The sequence below is a fragment of the Esox lucius genome, chromosome 25 (assembly GCF_011004845.1).
Source record: "Esox lucius isolate fEsoLuc1 chromosome 25, fEsoLuc1.pri, whole genome shotgun sequence".
In the NCBI taxonomy this organism is placed as follows: domain Eukaryota; kingdom Metazoa; phylum Chordata; class Actinopteri; order Esociformes; family Esocidae; genus Esox; species Esox lucius.
This window is the reverse complement of record NC_047593.1, coordinates 8,261,289-8,283,241: the sequence shown is the minus strand read 5'-3', so window position 1 is coordinate 8,283,241 and position 21,953 is coordinate 8,261,289. Positions and strand designations below refer to the sequence as shown.

The following is a 21,953-nucleotide window of genomic DNA, read 5'->3' as shown; positions in this document are numbered from 1 at the left end:
CGGTGTACTGAACGGCATCCCTTTGGCTATTTATTGCACTACTTTTAACCAAAGCCCAAGCCACAGCTCAGGGACTAGGGTGTCATGAGACACACGTGGATAACTGTTCAGGGATTCAGTGATTGCCTGATATTTCCTCGTTTGCCCGGGAAAGACGGATCCGTCTTCAGAACTTTACTGGATCGGGCTAATGGACCATATGCCCCGGAGCGGGACGGGGGTGTGACTCGGCCATGGTTAAAGTGCGGAGGGGGCGTTTCTCCTCAGAACATTGGGGACGGGGTGTTACATGCGAACCCGTGCCCCTCTCCCCCTCTCCGCGTAACAGGGCGCTCCGTGCCGCTCAGAAGCCTCCGGTACGGCACATCCGTCGGCGGGACGGTGGATGAACGCCGTCGCCTGCCTCGCCGCCTGTCTCAGCGCGCTGGGAGGGGCTTGGCGGAGCGCGGGGGCCACAGGATGAAAGGCTTCGTTCACAGGCAGAGACGACGAGAACAGAGGGCTTTCTTTCTTTCTTTTTTCGCCACGGATCTCCGCAGGCTTTTTAGAAGGGGAAACAACCCTGCTGGAAAACCGCCAGCGTCTCACAGGCCCCAGACCGTGACGGGGTATATGATAGAGAAGGCCAGTCCTGGATTTGGGCGAGGCAGACCTACCGTGACATCATGTCGGTAGCATTATGACTCAGCCAGAAGATTGAAATCAGAGGTGGGTCGCTTGGGATTTTCAGAAAACCCCTCACAGCTCTGTACACTTAGAACCCTGGGAGAACGTTAGTCTCCTGACGCGGCCGGATTAAAGAATGCAGTGCCGACCTCAGGTTTTTCTTTAGCCCAGGTCTTTTCAGAAGACTTCGGTGCGTTTCCCCGGAGGAGAGAGAGCGAGCGGGAGAGGAGGGAAGCGTGAGAATGAGTGCGCGCTTGATGGACAGAGATAGAGAGAGGGAAAGAAAACCACGAGGAGAAGAAAAGGGCGGGAAGCTGGAGTGCAGCTGCAGACACCAGGCTGTGGAATGCAAACGTAAAAAAATATATAAATGCCTGGCTAGACAGGCACCCCCCCACCCCCCACCCCCCCACCGCTCCTTAGCTTCAGGAATGAGACAACGGAAGAATCCCGGACGTGGTCTGCCAGCAGCATTCCCAATGCTCAGAAGTGAGCACGCTCCCTAAGTCCGTACTGGCCAAAGACGGTTGACTGTGAGGGGAACAACGTCGCCATTCGGGACCCGGGCCGGGCAGACTTGGGGACGGAATGTTTGCCAGGGGGAAGTCAGGGGGAAGTGTGGATGACGCCCGCTGTCGAAGGCGGATGACCCGGGGCGTCGGGCTAATTCGAAACATGTAGCGAGCAGCCGGGCAGAATCGCAGATCCTCACTCGAGACACAAAATCCTGTGACCCTGTCCATCAGGGTAATTATTTTGGGGGGGGGGGGGGGGGGGGGGGGGGGGTCATGGACGATTTGTGGGGTGGAGGTGGGCTGTAAAAGAAACAGTCAAAGCCCATTGACAGGCACTGAAAACTCGTCACGTGAACCACTTTTATATTTTCACATTTCCCAGCAGCAAAGAGTACATCACCTGCTCTCAAACGAGAAACGTCACTAGGCATTGTTTAAGGGAGGGTTAAGATATCAAAACACAAGCTGTGAACTATCATGCACACCTAAATCTACCGACTTTGGAGAAAAGCTTCAAAAGGATCTGCAGGAAAAAAAGAAAATAACGTCCAGCCAAACCTCTGCTTCATATCCGACTCAACACAACCCTTTCATTCCGATCCGTGTTCCCTCAGCCGTCACAAAAGCCTGCCGTCGCTTCTATTCATATACTTTCCATTACACGCAATTGGCCACTTTCACCGTGTGTGGGTGTGCGCAGAGAAGATCCGTGACAAAGTCCACCTCCGTCGACAAACATTTCATTAGGGTTCCAATTACCTGGGCGCTGACGGATCGCGTGCCGTCCGTAGCCTCCACTGTCAGGTTGTAATTGGATTTCTGCTCGGCGTCGAGGGGCCTCGCGACGATCAGGGTCCCGCTGGCCTTGCCCACGTCGAAACGGCTGTCGTAGTTCCCACCTGGCGGAAGGGGGGTGGGGGGGGGCACAATGAAAATGGACAGGAAATGAGCAAAGCCGTCATCGCCAATGATAATGCAGTGCTGAAGCTCCGTAGGTTAACAGGGACATACAGTCCTGGTTGAAAACATCACCTGTCTACTTTTGGCTAAAATTACTTCATACAATCCATACGGTCGCTTATATATACAGAAGAAACTAGTCATATTGTCCCAAAGCGTGTTTTCGTTGTTCTATCTACTAACAACATGGTCGCGGTGTTCATGCTTTTTCACAGGATTATTCCGGACCCACAGTGGCTACATCAACAGGCGTACTTTGCATGGACATTGAACACATATGGTTCTACAGGTATGCAAGGCCCATTGGATGGGAACGCCCAAGCCGGCATGCGCGCGGAGCTGACGCAAAACAGAACAGTGTGTTTGTGATTATACGCGGTTCGAGGACATCTGTTGTGGTCCGGCGGCGCTACACTGGCGGACGGAACACTGCACGAGCTTAACCACGGGCACGTCACAACGACTGGGTTCAAATACCATCCGACAATTCACAGATGCGTCAGGGCGTTTTCCCCCGGGGCCAGATTGGAGGGGTTTGCACTTTGGGGGCTTCTCAATTAAGACAGGCAAATTCAGGAAAGCACAGCTGAAGCATGTGTAATTATCTCAAATAGTCTTTGAACCCAGGTCTGCACGACAGACATCACAGTCAGCGATCTCTTAATACAGCCAATGATATGAGAGATTCCCTAATACAGCCAATGATATTTGAGAGATCTCTTAATACAGCCAATGATATGAGAGATTCCCTAATACAGCCAATGATATTTGAGAGATCTCTTAACACAGCCAATGATATGAGAGATTCTCTAACACAGCCAACGATATTTGAGAGGTCTCTATATACAGTCAAAGATATAAAATCTCCAAACACATCAGCCAATGTATTAGAGGGATCACTTAACACAGCCAATCACAGCGGAGACCCAGTGGCAGCAGATCTACCTGCTGCTGTACAGTTCAGGTCACAAGCCATCTGAGCGACGTAAAACACTTCTTCTACGTCTCCTCCTTGACAAACCAAATCCAATAAAGCAGAGAGACATTCCCAAAGGACAGAGAGCAGCAGAGAAAACAGAGAAAAAGAGAAGATGTCAGTCAAAAGTTAGTGAGGAAGAGGAGTGGGAGGGGAAAGGATTTCTAGGAAATAGGAGGGTTTATACAGCGGAAAAATTAAGTCACACCATGCATAGAAGTCAGTGTAAGAATCAAACATTTAAAAAAGCAAGAAAAAGTATGTATATAGGTTTGCAGGCTACACATTCGCTCTCAAGTGGTTAGTTAGGAAGTTTGAAAAGACTAGAGGAATCTATGCCAGGGATTTCTTCCCAAGACTATAAAATGATGGGGAATCATCTCCTTTCTAGGATTTGTTCAACAAAAGACAACCTGGCAGACAAAACACTGCATGCACTTTACCGGTGATCTCGAACCAGATGGGTGTGTCCGACGTTTCCGTGGTGATCACCCCCACCATGTGAGCCACGGGGTCGCTCTCCATCACCGAGAAGGAGAAGGGGGGCTCCTCGAAGGCCAGGGGGGGCGCGTCTGCCGCCACCTCTGGCTTGGGGATCCACTCGACATGCAGACGACATGTGGATGACTTCTGGGGGCGACCGTTGTCCACCGCTTTGATCTAAAAGATAATTAATTACACAACAATATGCACTGGAACCCTGAACGTTATCCCTTAAAGGCCTTAATTAAAACCATTCAACACCAGGCGAGGCAGTGGGGATGAGAAAGAAAGAGTGAGAAATAAAAAAAGAAATAGAGTGAGAGATGGACATAGAAAATGTTGAAAAGAGAGAGAAAGAAAAGGAAAGAAAGAGAGATGGTTGAAGAGAGAGTGGGGAAAAAAAGAGGGCAAGGGTTCAAAAAACGGTCAAGTCAGCCCACATGGAAAAAAAAAATCTAAATAACCATGAGCTCAGTAGAACACCTGTTGCCATGGCATCCCTCCCCATAAACAGGTGTGGGTTGTCCAAAGCGAGGGCGGTCTAACCTGGTTTATTGTCACATTAGCTCATCCCAGACACTGTCGGCCCGATACTGCCACTTTGACAGCCCTGGGCTTCCTATAAGTTATGTAACAGACACTACAAAACTAAAAATCTATGAACTGATGTAAGCTGCCAAGTAAGCCTGTCCGGTGATAAATCAGGCAAAGTCCTTAAGCAGCTTTGAATGCAATTAGAAAACCCACACAAATATGGAGAGTCACTTTCCTAACCAATCACTTGGTATAGGCTGTGAACGACAGGTGGTACACAACTCAGACTTTCCCATGAATCAACAACGAAATCTAATTTGAGGACACTGCTGTGGTGTTCTGAGAACCTTGAGGTGGCCTACTCACAGTGAGAATGTCGTACTCCCCAGCCGAGGAGAACTTCTTGGACGACACCAGGCCCGTTTTAGGCTCGATAAAGAACTTCCCGTGCTCGTCTCCCTCCTCGATTGAATACGAGATCTCGGCGTTGACGCCCTCGTCGCGGTCCGAGGCGATCACGCGGTACACGGGATCCCGCTTCAGAGCGCGGTCCTTTTCCGGCTTTTCCCGTTCCGGAAGCTTGATCTTGTAGATCTTTTCCAGGAACTGCGGCCGGTTGTCGTTCTCGTCCAGGACTTTGACAATGACGCGAACTGTGGTGGACTTGGCGGGAACGCCGTGGTCGGTGACGGTGATCTGGAACGCAAATGTCACCATCATTTTTGGGATGATTTACACTTACAGTAGAATTATATGTACAGGTACGACTGTGACTTCAGCAAGAAAAGAAAACTAGCGGGAATAAGTTGAATTACACAGAGAATCCAATGGTTACGACCGGTGTGTGAGAAAAATATGAAAAGTTCAATCAAAACCTTTAAAGCACTTGTGTGAATTAAGTGTCGATTCAACTCCGGTCACAGAGGTCTGAAACCCTTTGGCTTTTTGTTTTGTGCTGCTACATAACTGTACTCAGTGATATGTCCTCGATCTGAATCCATCTCTAATTAGGAAGCAGGGATGAAAACTAGAAATGGTTCCAGCTCTCGAGGACCGAAGCAGAATAGCCCTGAGCTGCTGGTTGTGCTAGCACTGTGTTTCGTCAATATAATATAACCGGAGCACCGATGTTTCCTTGAAGTCTTTCCTTATTCTAAAGCCTTGAATTAATCAAAGCGGAGCGGAGGTAAAAAAAAAAAAAAAGCTAACTCTTCTCTCCCCTGTCTTACTTCCCTCCACCTCTTTCACTCTCCCTTCATTTCATCGCTCACAAGTGTTTTTCAGTAAGTCAATTGGCTGCCAAAATTGAAGCAATTCCCTCCGAGATTAGCTAGCTGTCAAGTCATCTTATTCAAAGACATGCTGTGCTTCCGGGAACAAATATGCAAAGGGAACAGGTAGTTATACAGTCCCTCGCTTATTGAAGTTCTTTCTTTTCATTTCCTTTTAGTGAATGGATGCAATGAATGCAAAAGGCAAATCAGTTTCCAGTTTTCCCTGAGACTAGTGCCACGAAATGGTCCAAGGACCACACTTAACCGCTTTTCTTTTTTTTCTGCCAGTGAAGAACAAGACTTGTTTTTTGTTGCGGATGTATCACGCACCGGCAATGTGGTGAGCCGTCACTCCTTCAAGAGCGACACAATACAATAGATTCAGTTAAAGTGTATGGGCTTCCATGGTAAATGTATCATCATCTAGCCAGATGCCAGGAGAAAAAACAGTTAATGGTTATGTTTTCTTCAAAACCACAAAGGAAGCACTCAGGGATCTTAAACATAATAAATGTGTAAGAAATGAACTGAATTTGTAGAATATTATTATTACAACACACTGGATGATAACATTTCTGCAGTTTGTAAAATTTCACACACAATTGACGATGTACTAAAAAAACAGGTCCCACTTTAAAAACTACTGGATTAAATTAACTAAACAGAAGCTCCAAAAAGCATCTTCAAGTACTCAGACACCAGCCTCCTCCCAGATCATTTTGCGCTGTCTCAGATCTGGACGGACAACAGTAACCATAAAACAAAGCAGTATCAATACTGTTCATTTGGCCTTTATGGCTGAACGGTGTCTAATCTTTTAAATTAAATGTACAGCTGAGAGGGTTTAATGTATGTAGGCACCATAAAGCTTAGCTGACCCAAACAAACACAACACTTCATTCTTATTTAGTTGCTGGGAAACCAAACCCCCGGGTTCGTCCGTCCATCTCACATCCGGGAGACGTGGGCAATTCCGAGCATAGGGCTTTGGGAAAATGAAAAAGAACTGGCTGTTCTAATGTCATTGGAAACCATCTGCTCGGTGCTTCGGCGAAGACACTTTGGGTGTCGGGGTGGTCGTCACGCGCCTTTTGGCGCCGCCGGCGACGATTAGCGTCATTGCGCGTGTTTGTTTTCCCTCGCCCGTTTGCTCCGAGGCCGTCCGAGCTATTTGCCACAAACAGAATTAATTAAATGGGATGACTAGTGCCCTTCGAGTTCGAGGAGGCGCGTGCCTCTCGGGAGCAGTGTTGGCCCTCCTCTGGTCTGTATTTTCGTGTTCTGTAATGAACGTTGCCATTATGAGCAGATGAATTCATTTGGCCACGTTTCGGATGATATTTCGGGGGTTGGTGGGGGGGGGGGGTTCAAAATGGTGCCCTACCTTGGCACAGTGCACTAACATTGACCAGAGCCTGTGAGTCCTGGTAGGGGACAGGGGGCGGTTGGGGAAGCGCACTTTGTCTACAGTTCCCTGTTCTCTTTGTGCAATCAAAGCACTGGATTGAGAGGAGAGAAAAAAAAAACTGAAGACAAGGACCCAGCTAATGTGAACAGCTGAACTCTGCGGTCTGTGAGAAACGTACCAAATGGCATCCTGTTCCGGTTGTAGTGCATTGGCCTGATAGGGCGCTGGTTTAAAGGAGTGCGCCACAGAAAGAGCAGGGTGTGCGACCTGGGACAAAGCCTACGTGGTGATTATGCAGAGCGACCGGAGGGACAAGATGCGAGCATCGATCAGGAAAACTCAACTCGGATACGGTGCTTGGACGGCAGAACTGAAGTGGAGAGTAAGGCGGTGTCTGAGAGTGTATTCGTATTTGAGTGTCCGTGTCTGTGCGCGCGCGCTGCAGGACAGTTTCTCGTTAGCACATCCTACTCTTTCAAAGTATTCACCAGATGCCCGTCTGCCTACCCCCTCCCTCCCACAGACAGACACAGAGAGACAGACACAGAGAGACAGACACAGAGAGACAGACACAAACACAAAGACAGCCTCAAAGGGGTTCTCAGAGAAAGGCCACGTTTCTTCTTTCCCTTTACTGTCCCCTTTATCTCTGTTCTTCATATTACTCCAACTTTCCCTCACTCTCCCCCAGTCATATCGGTCTCTCTTTTGCTCTCTTTTCTCTGTCGCTCTTTTCGTATGTCTCTTTCTCTTTCAGTTCCTGTCTCTTGTCTTTAGGCCCCAAGTCTGGGACAGCATGTCCTAACATATCCTCACTCCCCCCTGGTCTCTCACCCTGCTGCTAAAACCGACAGACACTCAACAAATTGAGCCTGGTGTCCTACTGAGACCTCCCCCTCTCTGCTGCCTGTTGCTCACACACACACACACACACACACACACTGGCAACCACCCATACAATCGCTAAGCCCCCAGTCAACCGGCCAGTCAGCCAGCCCACTTCCCCTCTCAGCATCTGGTGCAAACGAGGCCTGCACAGCCAGCCGGCTCCCCCCCACCACATGTTTCACCAAGCCCCCACCCGTGCAGCCAGACGCCCATCTTCCGGCCAGCGGTCCCCAAGCGGGGGCTCTGTCCCTGGGATAAACAGGAGTCTCCTATGGCCTGAACGGTTAGCGGTGGAAGAACCAGGAGTGTCAGGTCAGTGCCCAACCTCTTCCCGCATGTCCCTCCTATTCGCCACAGGGAAAGGCCCTCTTGGACCGGTCTCACTAGTAATGGGGGAACATTTGGATGAGTGGCGTCTGAGCCCGGATCTTAACGTACGGGCAATGGCACGTCAACTTCCATGGAAAACCTGGCACAATAAAGTCCGTACCTGCTGGAGCTTGGCCGAAACCACTGACCAGCTAGCACTGGCTGCTAAAAGTTCTGAAGTCGCCATAGTTACCAGCAATGGGCCGTGGTCAAACTAGTGGATTGTATAGGAGACAGCGGGGGGTGGGGTGGGGGGGGGGGGGGCATTGAGGACTTTGTAGTTCTGTTCCTACTTACCCATGTCCGAGGTATGTAGGTCAAAAGTGACTTGCGTCAAATACCTTTTTTTCCTCTCTCTGTCTCACTCTCTCTTTACCCAGCGCCTGACTGACTGAAGTAGAGCAGCAGATCAAATGCTTTCTAATTGTACAGTGTGTGAATGTTCTTTCGAGGCATTAACAACAATTCATTATTTGATTTTCACCCATCGAAACGTCTATTTCGGATGAATTTGGGGTTTTGACTAAACACCGCAATTAATTAGTTTCCTTCCCTCCCGTGAATAGAGGAACCGTACGAGTGTCACAGAGCGTTTTGCTATTTGGTACCAACATGAAAGAGCTGGAAGTGCGCTTTTAGCTCTTTAACGCTTAATGTAACATCTGTCGGGAAAGCAATGTGCCAAATGGTTAAAATGAACAGTGCTTACAGTACAGGATTCCTAAAACTCTGGCTAAGTATAATTTTTTTAATCCAGCAAACACAGATCAGTTTAGACAAAAGAGAATTGCGTTTTAAATACCATTTCTAAATAATGTTAAATAATGTGTATGCTTAGTTCAGCTTGCATAACTCACTGAAATCAACAGTGGCAGAACAACAAAGGCTGTAGATGTGGCACCTCAGGTAGGCTTGGCCCAACTACTAAAAGGCATCTAAAATAATGTTTGAACCCAGCCAGGTGTCTGGCAAGAAAACACAACAGCTTTTAACCAATGGATAACGGCCCTCTTCATCTCTAATTCAATTGTCACAGACCAAACTATCCTCCCTGAGATGAACCCTCGAGGTTGGCTTTTGACTCTCGGCTGTCCGGGGGAACCTGGCCGGTTGTCAACGGAGGGCTCCTAACCTGGTCACTTTGACAAATTAAAGGGCTATTGTGTCGAAAGCTTCAATTGAGCTTCAATTTGCCCTGCCCCTTGAGGCCCCCTCAGCACTGAGATCCTGGAGGAAGACATTTCATTCCGCATTGAAGTGTGTATGAAGAAAATGAAACGAAAGAGAAAAGGGGGAGGGAAGAAATGGGGCAGGGAGATAAGCAAGGGGGAGACAGTAAACCGTCTTCCTCAGGGAGAGAGATCCCTCCCCTCCTCTTCCGCACTATAATTTACTCTCCTGCGCCAGAATTCAATTAGCGCATCCCGCTGTGTAAATGTAGTATTAAAGAAAGCACACAGGGAGTGGCTGGAACGCCGGCTTGCACCCGCATTGATCGGCATCCAATGAACCCTGGACGGTGTCAACTCCTGTAATGATAATGAAATCCCCTCGTAAAATGCGCTGGCAGTAACTGACTTTGTTGGGAGCGAAGGGAGTGAGACTGCGAAGGAGTGAGGAAAAGGTAGAGAGTGAGGAGTGAGGCTCAATTAAAATCTGCAGGTCTAAACGCCGGCGTGACGTTGACGACTTACTTCCCTGCCCCGACTTGCCTCCCTCAATCCAGAGACGGAACAGTGGCGGAGAACAAAGAGCCAGTCACCCAGACTCCCCCCCCCCCCCCCCCCCCCCCCGCAAATGGCAACCGGCAGAATCAGGATCCAACACCCCCCCCCCCTTCTCTCACTGGTGTTGAACTATGCACTGTTTCTCTGTGGCCCAGCCTAGTTCGGTTGGCAACGCTTGGTGCCCGGCCATAGTAAGCCGGTTTGAAGACAGCCAAGGTTAAAGTTTACTGAGGCAAATAAAATGGTTGCTGTAGGCCTATTCGGCTGAGGGGGGGGGTCATTGTTGAGAGCCTTTTCGGGTGATTAGCGCGTTGCTAATGCTTTTCCAAACAAACCCTGACACAGATGGAGGAGGACGTAGACTGTTTTTCTTCCTTCCAGCTACCCCCCATTTACTTTTAGCGGCGGACCAGTCAAAACAAGGTGCTTACCTCAAGAATGTGCTCGTCCTGCTGCTCTCGATCCAGCTTCCTCGAGGTGGTTGTGACAAGGCCTGGGGAGACAAAGGTCTGTTAGTACTATGGCCACGATGTTGCACTGGTATTTCCTCACTACGGGTTATTGTGCTATCCACTCACTTCATGTAAGCATGATAATGAAAACGTCAAACCACAGACCACAATACCACAGTAAATATGGAACAAAAGGGTGAGGATATAAGATTCAGCAGACAATCTTCACTCTAAGGCACTTCTCTGGCTGCCTAGTTTGGATCTTTTACTGCACAATTATTGGCCAGAAAAAACAGATTTGGGCTGCCTGTTTAAACACCGCCATGCTGTCTTGTACTACAGGGTAATGTGATGTCTATTTGCTTGGCCTCATGCAATCATGAAAATGAAATCCATAAACCACAGACCACAAACCACAAAACCAGATTGAGTTAAAGCAGCTAATACTGAGTAAAGGGCACATTCTAAAGGGTAAACAAACTTCATAACAATACACATGATGTGCTTTTTCAAGACTAAAAATAGCCAAACGAACACAGAAGCAGGCAAATACCAGGGCAAATTCCAGTTTTACAGTGTTTGCTAAAACCAAACCCGCCATTCCGTTTTTTTTCTGGTTAAGTCATCCAGTCCCTTTTCCAAGCAAGGAAGTGGTATGAGAGATTGACCTAAGAAAGGTCAGCAACCCTAGGTCAACTCCACACCCCAGACAGGTCATTTGTGAAATACTGCGCAGTCCGCTAACGAGCTCTAGAACCTCTGTGAAAATGGCAGTTGCTTGAGTCTTACATTACCAGCTGAACAAACACAAAAGGTAAAGTCAATGCAAAGCAGAACCAGTCAATCACAGCCCCAGGCCAGAGATCTCAAGTCATCCGTAGAGAGTGTGGGGATTTTGATTTCATGGTTGGTTTTAAGGACCCCTTCTTTCAGCCACAATTGCAACAATTCGTTGGGACCTGAAGAAATTGTGTATCCTGGCAAGGCAAAGAAAAAATATAAACTTCAAACCTAGAGTTTCTATCCAATTTGAATCAGGATCAACCCAAAAAAAGTTGAATGTGAGGAGAAAACTAGTTTAAAAAAACACGATCAAATGAAAAGATATGGCTACGTTATACGAGCTGCAGTCTCTTCGCTACAAATAATAAGCAGTGTGTTCTCTCTCCCCGCCGTAATTGCAGTCCTGGAGTAGAAGCGAGTGTAGAGTAGATGCGCCAGCACAGACCACACGTCGACCACACGGGCAACTGATTAGTACAGAAAAAAAGGATTTCCGAAACCCAAGTCCATCAATGGCACATATGCTGCATTACAGAATAGTAAGCCCGCAACTTACAGCAGCTCCCGAAATAGACCCGTTCAGCAAATGAAGGAGTCGAGTGAGCCGGAACTCCCCAGGGATTCATGCTATATCAGTGTTAAGTGAAGACAGAGTTTCCCCTCGCGTGCCAGGCTAGCTGTCTTTGTAGTGAATTGAACCAACCTAACCAAGGTGTTGCTATTTGGACAAGCACATCCAAGAAGCTGGAAACTAGCACCGGTCAGGGCTAAGTCAGGGATTAAGTCTAACTGGTTACAGTGCACTGTTGATCGGTTAGCAATAACGCTGGGTAGTCGCGGGGACGTGCACTGCTATTGATTCGAGATTAGCAGCTAACCATGATGTGGCTTTTCAATAAAGCTCACAGAGAACGAGGCCCTTTGTAAAAGTAGGAAAGGCACTATCGGCAGGGCTGTCTTGAAAACCGGCCAATTTGCGAGACATTTGGATGGATGTAAACAAGAAGATCGCGTTACCCCCATTTCCCAAACGGCTGCTGATAGAGGCGCGCACACGCTCCTTGCACCCACTGACCAGCTGCGATGTGTCCGGCGGGGGGGGGAGGGGGGGGGGGGGACTAAATGTGGTCATCTCTGCAGCGTTTAAGGGATACCGCTGCACTTCCATCCTAGCGAGGAGCTAAAGTTAACCAGGCCAGAACTCTCAAAGGTCGCTCTAAGTTGATCCGGCTGGTTGGATCAATCTTAGGGAGGGAAAAAAGGAGGATCTTAGCTGTCTCCTAGCTCTCTGGAGCATGGTCCTTTGATGTGGGGTTTTACACGTCAACGCCGATGAAGCAGTACTCGTTGCTTTGCATGCCGTCCTATCTTTACCTGAGCCCCAGCACCAAGCCTTCAGATTGTAGTACCGCTGGGGGCCCAGGGGGACCAGACAAGAGATCAGTGAGGCACGGCCTCCATTTGTCAGGTAGCGGGCAAATCTGTATAGATTTATTTTTTGTCCCGCTGATGTTCAAACGTCTTAAAAAAAAATAATAAAAAATGAAACCACGCGCGCCCCCGTGCCCGCGCGCGGTTTCTCGCCCAAGTGCCTGGCGCATGCATTGCACGGATTCATTATGCCGCGGCTCAGAATCAGAGACATCTGAGTTGGCGCATGCTGTCTGGGACCCGTCTCGCTTAGCAGATGACAATTTAATATTTTCTCTGGATGATATCAGCTTACCGTCTCCACTTGAGACGCGTGATTATCAGCCTGTGCAGGTTCATCAGAAGGGAAGAATCCGACAAGCGCCACTGGGGCACTCTGAAATGTTTAAACACCCACCACGACTGCCAAACTGCTAGGCTACGAACGGAGAACAAAAACACGACAACTCCCGTGATGAATAAACTGAAATGAGCCGATTTTTATTGACGATGATGTATCACTAGACATACTGTTTGGGTAAGCGCCTACAGGCATCCGATCAGAAATTGTACGACAAGGCGCTCTCGATTTAGCACCGGTGTGGACTACGACAAATAGAAACGAACGTTTAGGGACTGCGGTCGGGTGCCGGATCAGTTCTGGCGGGAGAGGGCCGGAGTCGGACTGGACTGTGCTTTGTACTTGTGCTGGAAACAGAACACAGTAAACATGATTAAGTTTCATTCAGACTGGAAGAGCTGCACAGCTTTTGGCAGGCTACATATAGGGAATCTTGCCGTTCCAAGCACACAAACCAGTTCTCCGAACGCGCGCGCACGCACACGCCAGCAGGGAGAAGCTTGCTGTTCTAGCCCACAATCTAGCTCCACAACACACACACACACACCCACACACACACACACACGAAAAAAGCTTCCTCAGGCGTGGGCTGACAGTAATTACAGCCGTCTAGTTTGGAGACGAGAGGGGAAAACAACGGCTGCAGCAGGGAAACGCGCCGTGTCTCTCAGCACAACCGTGTCTCCAAAATGGAGGCCTGCCGGAGCCGTCCGGGACAATGCCGGCCTGAGACACAACCCGGGCATTATTGCACTGATTGGCAGTCTAACAGGGTGACACATTCTGACGAGGACCGCAGACGCTCGGGTGTTTTGCAGGTGTCTGCCGTGGGGTGGGAGGGGGCTGGGCGAACCGAGAGCTTTGAGTGAAATGAGATATGTACCGTAATGGTACAGAAACGATCCAAAATCTAATGAGCGTTTGGCTGTGTCGGCACGGACGTTCATTTTTCTGTTAGGTTCTTTTTTTTCCTCTTAAAACGGTTTACTTCTCTTAGCCTCTTGGCGTTGACCCCTCAAAACTGTCACTGTCCTCACGTTTAAGGACAGACTTTCAGCTAGCTCCAAGCTAGTCTTCAGGAGGACCCGAACCCGAAAACTCGAAACGGCGCTGCGTTTCCCGGGCTTCTCGTCTCCGACACCTGACTAAGGGAAACCTCGTTCCCAATGCATGGCCGACCTGCGTGACGGCGTGAACCCTGAGCAGAGGAGGGGCTGTTTGGGGGCTCCGTTACAGGCGAGCGGCCACGCGGCCCGCACACTGGGGCCCGTTGGCGGTCCTCCGCAGACCAACCATTTGGCTTCAGGATGAATGTCTAGCCGCGCGCAGCGTTCCCAAAGCCTCTGCGTTTAAGAGCCCGCTTGAGGTACACAAACACACAGTGACTCAGCGGCTAAACAGGGACATGGCTTACACAACAAGATAACGCTGCACGCACGCACAGGCAGACCCATCATAAGAAGGGGTCTTTGTGAAAGCGGCTGGCGTTTGGTGCAGGAGACAGGGCCGATATTATAAAAAAAAACGCTTGCCTAACCCCCCATTACAAAAGTCAGTGACACACCCTCAAAGGGGGATAGGTTTTCGTCAGAGGACTCCAATCTCTGTACCTCATCATCCTCCAACCAGGTAAGCTAATAGATCTAATAGATATTCACATGACAGAATATAAACAAAACCCTTTTCCCTGTGTCCCAAAAGGCACTCTATTTCTCACACAGCACACTACGTACGACCAGACGGAACAAAGTGGCATTCGGCACGCCTGACAATGTCGGTCAGACAAGGCCGACTGACAAGGCCCCGTCGTGAGCACGCGGATGTCCATTTAGACGGGCCTCGATTAGGACAGATGTGGATTAGGTTTAGGAAAATATATCCTCTTTAAAATGAATATACACGTGTTGGTAGCCCGAGGAATTTAGGAAGCTTGGGGAGTCTGTCTGACGGAATGCGAGGGACGGCGATAAGCGGAAGCGCAGCAGCTTATGACCATGAAGAGGAATAAATATCAACACGGATGGAAGGCAATTTTTGGGGGACAGCATTTTTATAAGGTCAATGTCATCTGTGGCCGTGGTAAATTGGAAGTGTATTAGAGCCTGTCGGGTGTTACAGATTCCGACGCCGGAGGTTAATGGGGCTGCCGTAGGGAAGGTTGGGTCATATTCATAAAGTACTAAAAAGGGGGGGGGGGGGGGGGGTCTAAAAGGTTGACGGACTAGTCCGAAACGAGGCACTTGTTTTCATCTCCCATTTCAAAAGGTTTTGCCACGGTGTGCCGAAAGGAACGAGGCCCTGGCGTGTTAACGGAGGGAGGCTGTCTGTCCAGATGCCCGCTTGAGCGTGGGATTGATGTATGGTCCGGTGACGGGGAGGAGTAATTGGATGCTGTGGCGCTACGTAGATTACCCAGCTGGGGTCTTCATGCTGTTTATACTGGTTATATTATGTAATGTGTCTGCCTTTCAGGAAGGGATGAGGTGACCGCAGAAAGAGTGAGAGAGATTTCTCATACACAAACAAAGGGTATATATTGGAAAAGCTCCTGAAAAAAAGTGAGAGAGCAAGAGATAGAGACACGGTGAAAAAGAGAGAGAGTCTGACAGAGGGGGAGACAAACTACAGGGAGAGCGGGAACACCTTGTGTGTGTGAGCTGGAACACCTTGTGTGTGTGAGCTGGAACACCTTGTGTGTGTGAGCTGGAACACCTTGTGTGTGTGAGCGGAAACACACCCGAAGCACAGACTCCCCGGCGTGATGTGCGTACATTCCCGCGCTCACTCATGCGCTAAGGACAGTCTGATCGGCGTGAAACCGCCCTGGCCGCGACGGCGGAGGATGTAGATTCAGCTGTTCCCAGCGAGGTGAGGGAGGTGCCGAGGAGCAGCTTAGGAGCAAATGCCGGGCCTTGTAAGAACCGGGGGGGGGGGGGGGGGGGGGGGGGGGGGGGGGCGACCTAGACAGGTGTGCTTAGAATTCACAGTCAACAAACCTTGTGATGCCACGAGCCCCCTCGCACGCTTTTAAAAAAGAGAGACGTACGACCGGACACTAGGCAGACACGTGCGCGCCCCTTCGTGGGCATTCACGCACACACTTCAAACATTAGCCTTAGAAATGTTTTTTTTTACTTTTACTCTCCGCCTTTCCTTCCTTCCTTCCTCGATAAGCTTGTGTGTCTCGTGTCAATTGTCTGGCCCCTGAATGGCAGGAAATGGCAGGAAGTTGTTGGTGGTAGTATCCATTTCCCATCTGGTTTTGCCTTGCTATTCAACTGAGCCTTTTGTAAAGCGCAGTGCGAATTGTCACATGATACTCCCCACCAACAAGAGAAGGCGTAGCCGAAAGCAGATATGAGTACATCACAGAGTAAATGATTTGCAGCCCGGGACACCGGCTATAAACCCTCTCTTGTTTTTGTTTTTCCTTCTGGCCCTAACAGCTTTTCACTGGAACCAGAAAATGCACATAAGAGCTGTCAGAGGAAGCAATGTTTGCCAGGGCATTACCATGATAGTCCTATCCAAATGACTACCACGACTGTCTCTCTGCTCCAGGGTAGGGGTGTGTGTGTGTGTGTGTGTGTGTGTCGGGGGGGCTCTAAACTGAACCTTGGTAAACTGAAGAACATTTGCATGCCTTGTTGTACAAGGGGAGGTTTTGTGTGTTTCCCACAAGACCCATTTTCACATAGCCTTCGTACAATACAGCCAAATATAGAAAAAGGTCTGGGTTCAGGACTGTATTTGACCCTTGAACCTATAGTGGCAAGAGACCAAACGGTGACCTACTTTTTTCTGATTTATAAATCCACGCCCTTACAAACACTTGCTCATAACCAGAGACAATTGGTGCTCTTGTTCTTCCGTTTCACAATCGCAGTTACGTCTACCTCCATTCGACATCAATATCCTAGTCATATTGGTACATGATGACCCAGCGGACTACAGAGGACGGCAGGCTACTGTAACAGACTGCGCGACAAGGACCTTGTGATCTTTGGCCGACCTCTCCCTTTCCCTCGCGCCCTCCCCATTTCCGGAGGCCGGGTGTAATTCCGACGCGGGCGTCGCGGCTCTTTGAGCACACACCCCAGTTCCGGCGCCAGGGCATTGTTTAAAGTCCAGTCCAATCCGTTTCAGCTGGCCGCCTGCATCTTTTAAATCCCCTAGGAATCCACTAGGTATCATTAAAAAGACACCTTTGTCCTGCTCTCCTTCGACGCGGGTGGGGCAGGCTCAAGTCCACCGCTACCCGGCGACTTTGGGAAGAATGCCTCTCGACGAGACCAAAGTTTCTTAGCTGTGAAGAGAGTGGAGGAAGTAAGGGGGTAACTCTGTAACTAAACTCCCACAGGGGCTCACTGGGGGGTCAAGCGAGGGTGGGAACGGCATAAACGTGTGTTTCCGGCCATGGTGGGACTACGTTTGAAAAAGGACACCGGACACAGGGGGGGGGTGTATGTGGTAAACCCCGGATTATGTCAGGAGGCATATGCAAGACCATGCACATATACTGCTCCCATACACCAACCAACATCAACAGCCAAGGAGTCACTCGCACAAAGCAAACATTATTCAACTGACCCAATTCTTCTGGGGCCTCTTGCAAAAACTAAGGGGGGGAAAACTCCCAGACTTCCAAGCAGTGGGGACTCCGGAGGAACTCTATTCCAGACCATGAAGAGGAAAAAAACTAAAAACACGTGAATTCTCATTGCCAGCTTTTTACGAATGAGATTGCCATGGTGTCTTGGGAGAGAAAATGAGAGAGCTAGCCTTGCACTTTAATGAAACCCCCAAAGTCATAGGGAACTAAACAGCAGGACTTGTTTACCTCGGCAGAAATAAAGTAAGCCTTTCATCCAGGGGTTTAGCCAGCTGATACAAGGACTGCACATGGAAAAGGGCAAAGCGACCCAAAACCAGCCAGGAGATGGGCCTTCATCTGCGTTTGAAGCACTCAGACAAAAGTCAATAAGCTACAGGGAGAACAAATGATAGCTTCTATGACAGCTACCTAGCAGAGCTACATATTTTCAATGTTTATCAAAATAGAGAAAGGGCAAGGCGACCCAATCTGCATCCATCTGCTTTTGAAGTTGTTTGTTTTTACAGGCAGAAAGCTAAAGGGATTTTTTTTGTTGCTAAAATGCTGGTTGGCTAACTTAGCCTCACATATGTATGCAACTTTTACTGAAACCCATACATACAACATGCTTTTTTGCTGTCTTTTTCCCACCCCTTTGTAGTGCTTTGTAGATATGCCAAAACTGGGCTTCGCTCCCGTTGCTGCTTTTGAGCATAATTACAGAGGTCTGTGTGCTGTAAGGTTAAAACTGTTTAAGAAACCTGTAATATGCGGGAAGAGTATCATATTGAGTGGATAATGTGAAACGGGTATCAAGCCTATTTTCATCCAACTAAGGGCAGTGACATGGAAAATGCTAAGTTAATTTGGCCCTTTTGCCTATGAATACTTTTGTCAGGAACAGCTTAGATGCGCTTTCAACTTCGTTTGCACTTTATCTCCATGTATATTATACCAATGCATGCAAAAGGTGATTCAGTCAAGATTATCATTGGACGAAACCTTTCGCTTTGACTTTCACTTCGACATTCAGTGTAAAGTTGCCAGCCGCAGCTAAGACACACCGCTCTCATCTCCTACCCAGCGCTCCTTCGCTCTCCCTCTCCCACTCCTTCTGTCTCAGCACAAAAAAAATGGAGAAATGCATACCGTATTGTAATGAAAGTGATTTAGTTGAAGTTTGTCTTTGTACAACGCCCCCCTCTTTGTTAAACCTGGCGTGAGGAGCTCTGGTGCTAAGCTGATAAAAGTTTCAACACACTTTGATATGCATGAATGGGTAACATCCATCTCTCAGTGCCGTCCTCAGTGGAACCTGTTTGTCACAGCGGTGCTTACAAAAAGAACACCTACAAAGCAGCTGAAGAATTGTTGCACGCTGGAATGCAAACAGCGTTCTATGTCCTCTCTAAACTCGGTAGCCGGATAAAGTGTGCCGTTCTACAAACACCCCGTTATCTGGAAAAGGGGGAACGTACTGCTTAGAAAGAGCAGTTCTTAGAAAGGGGCAAGTCAAATTTTGCTCTTTGGTTGTTAAAGATTTCAAAACACCCAGAAAACTGGGTTTTGAATAAATGTAAGGATGAGAGAAAGTGGAGTTTTGATTTCTGCCACTTTGGTCGGGAGGCAAAAACACCCCAACATGTCACAACGCAGGAATAGCTAAACATTGACGAAGGGACAATCTGGGGCCACCAGTCTTAAGACTAAAACGGAGGCCAATGTACTTTTTCAGAACCACCTTAGTTTTTTTTAAAACAGCTGAGTTGGAGGGGGGCTGATTTCCATTTTCAAGGTTAAATGAAAATCATTGGAGGTCAGCGCAGATCGATGGCCGGGGGGTCAGATATTGATCTGCCCATTCATTAGAGGGCCCCATTGAAGCTCTTATGGCAACACGGGTAATAGAATTTCAGACAGCCCTATAAAAAGGCCCGGCGAAATGACACCACAGCGCTGATCAGATCCAATGTGATTGATCACCGGTGGGCGTTCATATCTCGGCTGTTCAGGGACTACAGATAGGAGGAACTTAAATCCAGGCCTTCTGCCATTTAAGAGCCAAAACAAAAGGCGAATGTTTCAACAGCAAGACTCTGGTTAATCTCCACTACTCAGTAGCCTACTGTAAATGACTTTAAGAAATGTTGCCTCCGTTGTAAAAGAAATGAAGAATGTCTGTTTGGGAAGCTTTATCTGTCTAAATGGACCTATGATAGACACACACACCCACACAACTCCCACCTTAGTTATCAAACCTATAGGCCATTAAACCATTAAGAGTTAATGCCCAAATGAGCTAAATGCAGGGGCCGTGCCCTTGTTTTGTCTCTCTCTATTTATTTTCCCTATCTCCTTGGATAGTTGCCAGGATTAGTATTGTTCTGCAGGGAGAGCCCAGAAAGAGAAAGACAGAGTGTGCATGCTACACGACCAACCCTTATTTGGTCAAGAGAATTCTAACAAAAATAAGCCTGGGGTTTGAGGGGAAGACCGCCACGGAGAACGGGACCACACAAGTCAACCTCGGGGAAGCTGGAGAGCCGATCGCACTAACGGCCATTCTTCATTTTAGTTTAAATGAGTACTTGCATTTAAACCAATAATAGGCCGGAATAAAACACTCAAGAGACAGGATTTAAATGAGTTTGTTAATTGGCAGTTACTGAAAGACATACAAGGTGGCACAATGCAATCAAAGTAAACAAGCTTGTTTGTAATCCAAGCGTTCAGTGTTAATTCTATAAAAGGGACACACAAAAACAATTTCACATTGACTTGATTCAAACTAGCAAACTTTTTAATATGCCAATATGTTTTGTAGCCTCTAAACTGCTTAGTAACTCAGCCGCAGTTGCAAAGCTGGACATGGGGACCGGAGATAAGGGATGTTGTCCAGACGAAATTGCAAACGGAACAAAGACAAGCTGTACTGTGTTATACTAATGAATGTGTAATTATATGGTATCTGTCCAACTAGATATAAAGTGTGACGCATTCCTCAAAACCCAGCCAAAATTAAAAAAACATAGCACACAGAAAAAAACATTTAAAAGCTTTAGCCTTCCAATCGAAAAAAGTTGTTGGCACCATTTACACGTTACAGGTTTACTGAACCATTGCAATTACTTCCTTTCATGTATGAGTAAAACCGCTGCCTGTTACAGTGGGCAAAAAAAAGGAATAATAATGAAATATTCAAAAAACACAGTTAACCTAAAACAACCCCCAGTTGTCAAAGGACAACTAAACTTATTTTGTGTCGACGATTTATCGGTCACTCGTTCGTGTGGAGATACTTTCCACAACTTTGTTAGAGGAGCTGGATCCAGTGGCATGCAGTTGAATATGTCCCAATTTGTTTGGTGATGGTAAACTGATTTCTAGCAATGCAGTGTACACACTCCTTTTTAAACAATTACTTAGCCCAAGTGCATTGGATTGGAATGAACTGAACCCCATTCAAAGGAAGCAATGGAGAATGTCATTTCCGAAGACCCCAATAAAAAAAAAATGTTAGCATCAACCAGTTGTTTTCTGTCTGCCGTCACCAGTCTGTGCGCTTTGTTTAAAGCGACAGTAGCTTTAAACAGGTCTTACCTGTCTTGGGGTTGATGGCGAAGAAACCCTGGGGGTTGCCGCTGGTGATTTTGTAGCCGAGCTTGTCGCCGGCCCGGGCGTCTGGGTCCACCGCCTCGATCTGGATGATAGACACGTCCTTGGGCGAGTTCTCCTCAACCGACGGGTAGTAGACGGGCTCAGATGTCTGTGGCGCATTGTCGTTGACGTCCTGGACCTCCACGTAGACCTCCACGAAAGCCGACAGCGGCACCACACCGCCGTCTGTGGCGTACACGGTCAGCCAGTAGTGCTCGGTGGTCTCGTGGTCGAGGAGTTCCTGAGTCCTTATGACCCCTGGGAGAGAGAAAGGATAGTAATTACTTGAGAGAGCTCTTTCGTTGTCAGAGAGAAAGACAGAGTGCGACTGGAATCATTCCCGGGAATCATTTCACATTTCTTCAACGGAGAACCATTTCAATCCAAACTTTCAAGGCGCTAGCTGTCTCAGGCAACGCATACAGGGACAATGCAACTGGTATAAAAAACATGTTAAAAAGCTGAATGTGCTTAAACATGCTTTCATCTGCCACGGTGGTCACAGGCAAATGGTTAGGGGGAGAAGCAGCCTGTCCGACTTCGTTATACAGTACCACACGAAAGACAGCAAAGGAAGCAGAAGAGAGAAAAGGCCCGGGAAGAAAGGGCTGAAAGAGAGGAACTCATTTAGGGCTCTTTAAATCATGTGCAGGTCAAAGAGAACCGGAGTGTGTGTGTGTGTGTGTGTGTGGGGGGGGGGGGAGTATGGCATGGTAAAAGGCTGCTAGAGACATCAGGCCCTGCTGCCTGTGTTTACAATGACAGGCTCAGAGTTTTACAGCGGTCCATATGCCGTGAAGGGCCTATGGCTTTCAGCTGAGTAAACAGAGGCGTTTCAAAGCCTGGTAAGGACCAACATTGCCCAACAATACATACGCCGACTAAAAGAAGATCAG

The 21,953-nt window shown here is 48.3% G+C and overlaps 1 protein-coding gene across 8 annotated transcripts in view; it reads right to left on the bottom strand.

The window, feature by feature from the left end:
- fat1a (FAT atypical cadherin 1a) overlaps window positions 1–21,953 on the bottom strand; it is a 76,005-nt gene that overhangs the window by 34,936 nt on the left and 19,116 nt on the right. For 6 of the 8 annotated variants that reach the window (XR_002196155.2, XR_002196156.2, XM_020043833.3 and 3 more), the window contains exons 3-8: window positions 21,001–21,315; window positions 10,232–10,293; window positions 4,501–4,830; window positions 3,561–3,777; window positions 3,087–3,152; window positions 1,941–2,080 (exon numbers count right to left, since the gene is read on the bottom strand). Coding sequence is in view for 6 of the 8 variants with exons in the window: in XM_020043833.3 (XP_019899392.2) it covers window positions 1,941–2,080; window positions 3,087–3,152; window positions 3,561–3,777; window positions 4,501–4,830; window positions 10,232–10,293; window positions 21,001–21,315 (1,130 nt within the window). In the remaining 2 variants the exon portion in view is untranslated. The remainder of the gene's footprint in view (window positions 1–1,940; window positions 2,081–3,086; window positions 3,153–3,560; window positions 3,778–4,500; window positions 4,831–10,231; window positions 10,294–21,000; window positions 21,316–21,953) is intronic. The other 2 variants (XM_013131870.4, XM_013131873.4) reach the window with 1 other exon arrangement.